General features: G+C 36.7%; 1 protein-coding gene across 1 annotated transcript; it reads right to left on the bottom strand.

Moving 5' to 3' along the window:
* Nucleotides 1-4947: 4947 nt before the first annotated feature.
* LOC110591614 (paired-like homeodomain transcription factor LEUTX) lies at nt 4948-5508 on the bottom strand. Its single transcript, XM_021702537.1, has one exon. It carries the CDS (start codon nt 5506-5508, stop codon nt 4948-4950), a length of 561 nt encoding a protein of 186 aa, XP_021558212.1.
* Between the last annotated feature and the right edge of the window lie 5763 nt (nt 5509-11271).

Here is an 11271-nt window from a genome sequence, read left to right as displayed (position 1 = left end):
ATCAGTGGGACTGAAATAGTTAAAATAATTTTGTTTCCTTTGGAGGTCTCTAAATGATTTGCATCTGTTAACTTATATAATTTAAGAGCAGCACTGTGAGGTAAGCTGGAAATTTTTGTCAAATATCAGAGAGCCTAGTTTAGTACATTTTTAATTGAAAACAATCTTTAATGATCCATGATGTGAACCTCCATATATTTAGTTATATCAATTCTATATTTAAATTACTCTTCTATGGTCAATTAGTAATTTTTCAAATGTAATTGAAATGTAGTCACGAGAGATATAAACATATATTCTACTCAGAATTTTCATTTTTGAGGAAATCGCTATGAATAACAGCTCAACATCACAGGACTGGTTGTTCTTGCTCTTCACAGAATATTTTTTGTTGTTATCTACATGAGAGAACATCATGAGATATGAACAGTAAATTCAGTGTTTCATGAAAATAAATGTATTTTAGTTTCATCAAAGATAATTCTACTGCTTTGAGTATGCAAGAAAAATCTCGTCTTGAAGTTACTATTATTAAGTTATAATTCTATAGCTTTTATAGAAATATTAGGTGTAGCTTTTTCTTATTCATAGATTATAAAATACATTGTGTTCTTAAATTTGCTGGAAATCATAACATTTTATGATACATAAAATAGTATGTCAGTTTTGAAATTGTTTGATGGCTTTAAATACATTACTTTATGACAGAAGCCTTTAAAAACAAAGCAAAAGAAAAGAAAAATCCCAATGGAAAATTTTGCCACATCCTTGTTCTCATAATTTGCAAAATGACAATCTAACATAGTCTTTTTAATCAAAATTGATACCTAACTTAACTCAATGTAACACAGTCACAAAAATAATAATCTGTTAGCCATATGTAAGTGTGCAATGTCAATAATAATGTCACTTTATATCAAATATGAATTGCATAAAATCTAATATAATAATAAAGGAAGTGAGAATTTTTTTATAATTTATTTAGTCTAAAATATTGTATACATTGAGTCAGTTCTAAGTGTGATTGGCCAATAACACGGTACAACTAGATTTTAGAAATAATAGCCAACGGTGGTTTTTTAAATCAAACATTCACATATGTATATAGGCATCTGTGGTGCCATTATCCATTTTGTGCTCCTAAGGACCCATTACCAACACCAGTTTAGGATTTGTGTACATATTTATGTGGGCACTTTTGAAAATTGGCTTCCCTTGATACTCTAATAAGCAGCATAACTCAGAGCAATACTTTGAAGACTAAGGATGAAGTGGTGTGTGCTGACTCTATCCCATACATTATTTAGCATTTTTTTTTTTTATCATAGTGCATAAAGTCAGCATGCCTAAAGCAAATGAATGGAAGCTAAAACTCTCCTTTTGGGAGCATAGAGCTATGGACCCACACACATATATTTTTTTCTGTAGTACACACATATATTCTGTCATTTGTCAGTGTTAATGCTAATATATTTTAAGTTCAAGTCTTCAAAGTTAGGGCAACAGATTTTATACCACAGGAGTCTAGTACAGGATTAATGGCTAACACAAGGTCTTATTTTCTTTTGTGACATTTTTTTCCACATAAATTGTATTTTCATGGATGCTATTAATTTTATTCATGGATTTTATAAGGAATTAATATGTTCTTTTAATTTGGCATTTCTTATGATTTAAAAAAGCCATACATATCAACATTTTATTTACCTAATCCTGTACCTGCTAAGTGAAATAATACCTGGAGGATTTTTACTGTCATACATGAACTATTATTTAGGATAATCATTTTTTTTAAAGCAGATTTGTCCTTCCTTAATAGACTCCCTATTCTTTAAGGCCACCTTTTATCAAAATTCCCCTTTAATTTGAGCTGTATCTCAAGTGCAGTATGCTGGCTTACTACCTCCTTTTTTGCTACTTTAGCAATTTATACCTTTGTTACGCCACATCACTATTTATTAGAGTTGTAAAGTCACTTCCTCCCACTCACTTCTGATATAATGATCACCTTAAAGATAAATAGATATGGTTATTGACCTTGTGAATTTTAATGTCAAGGTAATGATAGACACAGGTGACTTCAATTTACTCTATCATGATGGGGACTGGCTACATGTTCATCTTGCTATCTTTTCTTCCTGGGTACCCGGGAGAACTATAGTTGGGTTAGTGCTCTAGGGTTTGCTCTGGCTGTTGGAATATGATCAGAATTGATATATAATACTTTCCATCCTAGAGTCTCCCATAAAACCCATGGTTCACTCTTTCTTTAAAAATGATTGCTGAATGCAGGATCCAGCAGAGGACTTTGAGTAGGCCCTTTGGGGCAGGAGAGTCACCAATTGGAAAAGCCCCTGCTTCTTTAGTTGCAGTGTGGATGGTTACTCATTAAACACCAATCAGACTATGATAGGAGCAAGAACTAAACCTTGATTTCTTAAGCTGCTAAGAGTTTGGAGATTTTTTGTGTGCCTGCTTTTAGCACTGAAGCAGAACCTAACCTATCCTGACTAGTAGAAATACATGGTAAGTCCTGTATTAGAACATTTTTTCCCCTTTCTTTCTCTTTCTCTTTTTCCTTTCCTTTCTCTCTTTCCTTTTCTTTATCTCTTTCTTTCTTTCTTTCTTCCTTTCTTTCTTTCTTTCTTTCTTTCCTTCTTTCTTCTTTTTTTTTTATGATGATCTTTGGATTTTAAAAGAGGATTTTAATTGGCATCCATCCTTCCCTTTCTTCTTCTTCTTTTTTTTTTTAATTAAGATTTTATTTGTTTATTTGACAGAGAGAGAAAGCACAAGCAGGGGAAAGGGGAGAAGGAGAGGGAGAAGCAGGCTCCCTGCTCAGAGCCCGATGTGGGGCTCGATCCCAGGACCCTAGGAGCTGGCAACGCTTAACCAACTGAGCCATCCAGGAGCCCCTGTCCCTTTCTTCTTTATTCACATTTCATTCTCATCTCCATGGGCACCATAGTCAACTATTTTATTTATTTTTAAAAATATTTTATTTATTTGAGAGAGAGAGAGAGAATGTGTGCTAGTGTGAGTTGGGGGGGGGGCAGAGGGGGAGGGAGGGAGGGGGAGGAATCTTGAGCAGACTCTGCACTGAGCATGGAGCTTGATTGACACAGGGCTTGATCTCACGACCCTGATTTCACGAACTGAGCCAAAACCAAGAATTGGACCCTTAACCAGCTGAGCCACCCCAATAACCAACTATTTTAATCACTATCTTAAAAAATATCTTGTAGGGCACCTAAGTGGCTCAGTTGGTTGGTTAAGTGTCTGCCTTCAGCTAAGGTCATGATCCTGGAGTCCTGGGATTGAGCCCCATGGAGCAGGCTCTGTGCTCAGTGGAAGTCTGCTTCTCTCTCTCCCTCTGCTCCTCCCTCGGCTCATGCTTGCTCTGTTTCTCTCTCTCTTTCACTCTCTCTCTCTCAAATAAATAAATAAAATCTTTTAAAAAATATCTCAGGCACCCCTTCAACTTCCTTACTCTCAAGTATTGGGAATTTTTTTTTTTTTTAAGATTTTATTTATTTATTTGACAGAGAGAGACACAGCGAGAGAGGGAACACAAGCAGGGGGAGTGTGAGAGGGAGAAGCAGGCTTCCTGCTGAGCAGGGAGCCTGATGTGGGGCTCGATCCCAGGACCCTGGGATCATGACCTGAGCCAAAGGCAGACGCTTAACTGACTGAGCCCACCCAGGCGCCCCAGTATTGGGAATTTTTAAGATTCTATTTGGCATCCTTTTCTCTTTGCATTCCACAATTTCTTCCTTGGATATTACCTTCCTTCACATGGGAATTTTCCATGATTTTGTTCTGGTATCACTCACATTTTTATTTGTAATCCAGACATCTCTTTTAAAATACAAAGCCACCAGAATATATGCTTGTTTTGTTTGTATATATGCTTATATATTTACTTGTTTTGTTCTCTATTATGTCCTCAGTGCAAATGACACAATTTAGCTTTAGTATATTAAGTAGTTGTTGAATAAACAAACACTCAAGCTAAACATGTATGTGTCTAAGAAACACATTCCATTAAAAGTTGATATCTCTAAAACTGAACTCACCAAATACTGACATTTTCCATTTATCTAATTCACCATCAATATAAATAGCACAGCCATCCAAGAAGTAGATTTAGCTGAAAGTCTGGTGACATATACCTTCCTCTATCATATGTCATTCTTGTTGCTAAATTTGCCTCAAGTTTTCAAATCTTTCACTTCTCCTGTATCTGTTGCAGTCACTATTGTTGCAGCATATCCTCCCTCACCTGGACTACTGAATTAAGCTCTAAGATATTCTCTTCCTGAGGGGTTTCCTGTCATCTTTCCCTAGAAATATGTACAAATAGTTGAATGATCCTCATGAAAAAATAAATTGAATGTACTGATTTCATTTTAATATTATAATCTCAATTTATATATATGTATATATATATCTCAATTTATATATATATATATTATAATCAATTTAATATTATAATCTCAAATCTCAAATATTCTTTATACATTGCCTGGAAATATTTACTTTCAATAGGAAGCTCAACACATTCTTCCATATTTTTTTTTTTTCCCTTTTTAAAAGATTTTATTTGAGAGAAAGAGAGCATGAGCAGGGGGAGAGGGAGAAGCAGACTCCCCACTGAGCAGGGAGTCCAATGCGGGGCTCCATCCCAGAACCCTGAGATCATGACCCGAGCTGAAGGCAGCTGCTTAGCCGACTTGAGCCTCCCAGGCGCCCGAGGTAGAGAGATTTCTTTCTTCTTACAGAACTAGATGAATTGGTGGACTCTAATCCATTTAGACTCAAGTTGACCCATTAAACACATATGGAAAATGTCTCTTAAGTTGGTCAAGATTTGGATCACAGAACATCTGTCCTGGCACATACCGGTTGCTCAATAAATTAGTTAATGGATGTGTCAGCCATACCACTTCAACTGTGGCACTTGGGGGAGAGGTACTGATCTAGACTGCTGGGATCATCATCCCCAGGTAAGGCATACAGCTGTATAAACTGATCTATGTCATAGGGACTGGAGGCCCAAGGAGGATCAGAGTCCCCCAGACATATCTCTTGGAGATCAGAAGGCTGAGAATCCCAAGATGAATTCCCTCTGGAGGGACCAGGTTCGTCATTCTCGGAAAACTGAGGCAGTTCATGGTCAGAGGCATCCGAAATGCTGGGACTCTTGCGATGAGTGTTTGCCGAAGTTACAGGTAAGGACTCCTCCTCCTCCTTGCCTGGAACGGTCGGGTTTCGTGATTCTTGTGATGAATTTGATCCATTTGGTTGCTGCTCTTTCTTCCTTTTGACGCGCTGGTTCTTGAACCAAGTCTTTATTACTGACTCATCAAGATGAGTAATTGAAATAAGTTCCTCCGTGGTTGCCCAATCTGGGTACGTGGTCTCTTCAAACACATGTTTCAGGGCCTGGAGCTGTTCCACACTAAAGTGTGTGTGGCCCCGGCGAGCATACCTTGGATTTTCTGCCATATTAACCTCTTGAGGTGCAGTGATTCCTTCAGCTGTGTGTTTTCCGAGCTCCTGAATTTCATCTGTCTTCCATATTTTTCTTCAAACTTCTGTTGCCTTTTAACTTCTACCCTTCTGTACACACAATTAATGTGTTCAGAAAAGAAAATAAAGAAACAACTAAGACTGCATCAACCCCATGCCCTCTCTCCACCTCTAAACTCTCTGCAATTGCACTTGTCTCAACCTTTACCTTCTCTTACACCTAAAGCAGCTTCCCTCCTCTCACAAGGAGATAACCCCGGCTTTGTGCCCTGGATTGCATCAACTCTTACCTTTTAAAGAAACGTGGCTCCTTGTATAATCCTTTTAATTTCCTAAGTTTTGAGCTATCCCCTGCAGCATACAAATATACTCAAATCCTTATCCATATGGCTCTTCCTTCCTATAAGCTATTCTCTTATTTCTCAACAAAGCATCTTAGAAAATATTGTCTACATGCTGTCCATACCCCCACAACCCCATTCACTGCCTACCCTTCCAATTTGGTTCCCGTGCATATACTCAATCAAACCTGGTTTTGAGTATTTCCCTTCCTTCATATTTGTCACTCTTGCATTAGCATGTGACACAGCCGATGGCTTTCTCCTTCTTGAAATTATTTCCTTTTCATCCCCAGGACTCAACATTCTTCACTTGTCTGTTGTGCTGTATGGGGATTTCCTTCTTGAAGGCCTTAATTACCATCTGTGTGATAATGTTATACATAATCACCAGGTCAAACCCTTCTTCAAGCTCCAGGCTTATGAACTTCCCTGATAGTTCACAAAACTGGTAATTGATAAAGCCCATTGCCCAGAGACCTACAGAAACACATCTGTAATGAAACAGTATTAGGTTTATTCACTTGCAGAAGCAAGGGAAGACCTACAGCATGGAAAACCATGAGACCTCTCAAAAAGGGGGAGTTAAGGAAGACTACTCCAAAGAAACAGAATGATCAGATCTTGTCACAGGCTTATCCAAGCAGAGAATGGTCAGAATTTGTAAACTGGAGTTGCTGGAACATTCAGCAATTTTATCTTTTGAGTCTGTGAAGTGCTCCTCTTCAATTAGGATGTCTCCGGTCTTATCTTGGAAAAGATGGGTCTAAACAAACAAAAGTCTTAAATGTGTTTGAACTTAAATAGTTTGTGATGGACATCGTGGCCTGTCTGGAATAATGCATCTATCTTGTGAGTCAGGAAACATTTTGCAGGTTATGATTTCTGTCTTGTTTTCCCACTCCCCAAGTCACAATCCACTTGTCAGTGGGCCCAGTTTTCAGTTTGTTATTTTAAATCTCCATGTGGGTATCATAAAGATTTTTCACATTTAAATACTTTTCAACAAAACAAAACAAAACAAAAAGCCACAGTATCATTCTCTACAACTTTGATATCCCCATTCTTTCTCTCCTTCATAAACAGTACTATTATCCACTGAATTATTAGAAACATAACATTTTGTAGTGTTTATTTTCTTCCTTCTTTTTTTTTTTTTTTTTAAGATTTTATTTATTTGAGCGCCTTCGGCTCGGGTCATGATCCCAGGATCCCGGGATCGAGTCCCGCATCGGGCTCCCTGCTCGGCGGGAAGCCTGCTTCTCCCTCTCCCTCTCCCCCTGCTCATGATCTCTCTCTCGCTCTCTCGCAAATAAATAAATAAATAAAAAGATTTTATTTATTTGACAGAGAGAAAGAGAGCACACAAGTAGGGGGAGCAGAAGGCAGAGGGAGAGGGAGAAGCAGGCTTCCCATTGAGCAGGGAGCCCAATGCAGGGCTCCATCCCAGGACCCTGGGATCATGACCTGAGCTGAAGGCAGACACTTAACTGATTGAGCCACCCAGGTGCCCTATTTTCTTCATTCTAATGGGCATTTTATCAATATATCTGCCATGTCTAACTCCATCATTTATTTTACCTTCTGTAAGTTCACTGTCTGGAGTCCAAGGACTTAATTGCACCGGTGGTATTTCTGTTGCCTCCTCTCCTTTTGTTTTTTAATTTTCTATTGTGAGCTCATGTTCAATTGAGCTCAGTTAATGGAACCTGTTGAGTTTATTCCTCAGAGAGTATTGCATTTTTTTTTATGACAAGTACTAAGTTTGCTACATACTCTGGACCACTTTGAATAATAAAATTTTAATAAAAATTCAAAAATTAGATGTGTTAGAGAGTAATTCTGTGATTAAAATTCTCAGGGTGACTTTTCGTCAGACATTGTGTAGCTCTATGAGAACTTACTTGTTTGTAGTCATCCTGGTTTTTGCACATCATTCTTAATAGGACTGTCCTTTTGGCTCTATGGCTGCTAGTAGCGGATTTTTTCTTTCCAAATACTAACATTGTTACAGTTCATGCCTCTTTCGTTCCCCTGGGATAAACTTTAAAAATGTTATCCTCTAGTCTACTGAAATTAGCAAATTCCTTTAGGAGCTTAAAGTTTTACCTCAGCTTGCAAGTCCAGTTTCCTTCTCCCTCTTTGTTTCTGAATCTTGGTTGTTGCTCTTATTTTTAATATAAGATCATAATTAAAATATTTTTGTATTTACAGTGATTTTCTGCTTAATTTTATGGTGATAGTTTTTGCTTTTTAGTATGTGGGATTTCTAGAAACAGAATTTTCACTATTCATTTTCTAACATAGACTCTTGAAATAATTGTAAGATATCAGAGTCAAAAGGTCCTCAATAATTAATTGGAATACATTTTCTTTTAGTGTCAGAGTTTGTCCTATAATGCAGCTGCCAAGTAATTATCTGTCATTTGCTTAAATACCATGAGAGACTTCCTGTTCCATGGTAGAGTATAAATGTTTCAATTTTTTTTTACATATTAAGGCTTAATTTTTATCCCATTAGGTTATAACATTGAGGATCTCATCACTTTTTTTTTTTTGTAAAAATGAAATTTCTTCAACTTTGAAATCAACTTTAATGTTCACAATCCTATTCTTGCCAAAAAAAACATCATATAAACTTAGGTGTCCAGTGTATTGAGTACTTAAAAAAAAGGAGCAACAGGGGCGCCTGGGTGGCTCAGTTGGTTAAGCGACTGCCTTCGGCTCAGGTCATGATCCTGGAGTCCCGGGATCGAGTCCCGCATCGGGCTCCCTGCTCGGCGAGGAGCCTGCTTCTCCCTCTAACCCTCCCCCCTCTCATGTACTCTCTCTCTCTCATTCTCGCTCTCTCAAATAAATAAATAAATCTTTAAAAAAAAAAAAAAGGAGCAACAAATCACATAAATTATGGTATATGGTTTTGAACTGGTCATCAAATCTTCCTTGGGGACTGGGAACAACTGTAAAGTTGTTGACTCAAAAATACCATAAAAAGCAATAATTAGCGTTCTAGGATCATATTCTAAACATATTAAAAGCACTTTAAAATAGATTTTATAAAACATAGCCTATTAAGAAAAACTCAATTAAAAATAATATGAGTCTTGTATATTTTGCTAACATAAGCAAACCAAAGTCCAGATGAAATGGTGAGATTGAGGAACTCCCTGAAAATGGATGATCTTCAGGGAAAACTCCTGCAGAGAGAAATCAAGAACTGTCAGTAGGAGAGGCAAGACTGATCCTAATTGACATTTTATGCACAGAAAAAGCGCGTTTATAGAATAACCTTAAGAAAGCCATAGAAATGCAAAATGATATACACTTGTTTCTCTGGAGAGGTGCTCTCCGTAAGAGAAGGGGATGACATTCAAGGTATGTGTGCAAGTTATACATTTAGGAATTCGTAAAGCAAAATTAATCCTACGTATAAATTAGGGCAAAGATGAACAGTTAACAAGGAAAATATTTTAACAGGTAGGGATTCTTGTGATTTTGTTTCTTTTTAAAAAAGAAATAATATTCAGATTTAACCATGCCTATGGATATTTATAGAGCGTGATGTTGGCTCTCATTCAAGGTCCTGCTCTTAGCTCCCCTAGGATCAATTCATTTCAGTAAATTTCAAAGATAGTTCACACAGTGTTTTAAAAGATCTATCAGGATGTAAGTTTGAATATTTCAGGTGTCTTATCAGATGCTGAGTATAGTATAGTAAATTTACAATGCTTTTATTTTTTATTTTCTTGGGGTACTTATTTTTATTGATTTACAAAAATATTTATATGGAATGCATTTCTCAAGCACTAGATATATATACTTAAGATTCCTCTGCTCCCCTCCAACTCCCTCCCCACTCCACCCTCCACTCCATGTAAAGAACATAAAGCATCCGGTAGAAGGCAAAATATTTTAAAGTACATTGTGAGAAAATAAACTCATGGGGCACCTGGGTGGCTCAGTCGTTAAGTGTCTGCCTTTGGCTGGGGTCATGATCCCAGGGTCCTGGGATCGCGCCCCACATCTGGCTCCCTGCTCAGCTGGAAGCCTGCTTCTCCCTCTCCCACTCCCCCTGCTTGTGTTCCTGCTCTCGGTGTCTCTCTCACTGTCAAATAAATAAATAAAATCTTTTTTTTAAAAAAAGAAAAACTCATTTATACAATTTAATGGATTGATCTGAGCCATATTCCCAGGGCATTTTCTTATTTTTGAATTCAGCTTGTAATCAAAGAATATATGTTCCTTGAAATTACCTTCTCTTTAAAGACATCCAAAATATCTGAAGTAATTCTCTAGTCCTTAATGGTTTAAATTGCTGTAAAGGAATATGACATTAAAAAAATCAGATAAATTCATCATGTATCAAGATTATGGGTTACTAGGAAATTTCATAGTGAACTATTCATATAGAAAATGAAAAGGAGACTTCATTACTGTTTTAGCTCTTATCTCTTGGCCCTATATCTCTTTACTCGAATTTTCCATTTTTTCCTTCTAGGCTATATCAACATGGGTTTATATATCATTAAATGAACACTTGTGACTGAATGTATCCTCATAATTTTGATTTAGCCCTTGAAATAAATGAACAGATTGTTCTGGTGCTCTGTGTTCATATATTAGCCAGTCTACAGTTTATTGTAAGTTCTTATCAAACAAAATCTTAGTATTAGAAATTCCATGGGCATTTAGTTGGGGAAATTTTTCATGTTTTATTTCCCTCTTGGAGATTCATAATGCATTTTGTTATATCAAGACAGTGAGAACCCTTGTCCTAAAAATGTATATTTTTAACACTTATTTAATTCAGTGTTTCTTAATTTATTTGCATTGGTAAACATATTACATAATCCTCCAAAGTTTTCCAAACACAACTTGGGAAATGTTGCAACCTTGCAACAACAAAAACTATATAATTTTAAGAAAGTAATCATTAGGGACGCCTGGGTGGCTCAGTCGGTTAAGCGGCTGCCTTCGGCCTGGGTCATGATCCCAGGGTCCTGGGATCGAGTCCCACATCGGGCTCCTTGCTCAGCAGGGAGCCTGCTTCTCCCTCGCTCTCCCTCTGCTTGTGCTCTCTCTGTCAAATAAATAATAAAATCTTAAAAAAAAAGAAAGTAATCATTAAATTAATGCATATATAAAAATGTAGATATTTTAATGAATGTGTTCTGAATTAATGCATATATTCAATAATACATTAAATTAAGACATGTACATTTTAATGCATAACCTCATGAAAGCACTTAAAATTGATATGATGGGAGAAACAAAAATCAATATAAAGTCTACCCCTTCATTAATTTAATAAACAAATTATATGTTATAAGTGCAGATCTATATCTCATCAAGAAATTTGGGCCTCTGTCCATATGGCAAGTTGGTAAATAAATAACTATAA

This window comes from Neomonachus schauinslandi, chromosome 7 (assembly GCF_002201575.2).
Source record: "Neomonachus schauinslandi chromosome 7, ASM220157v2, whole genome shotgun sequence".
Classification (NCBI taxonomy): domain Eukaryota; kingdom Metazoa; phylum Chordata; class Mammalia; order Carnivora; family Phocidae; genus Neomonachus; species Neomonachus schauinslandi.
This window is presented reverse-complemented; position numbering and strand designations above follow the sequence as displayed.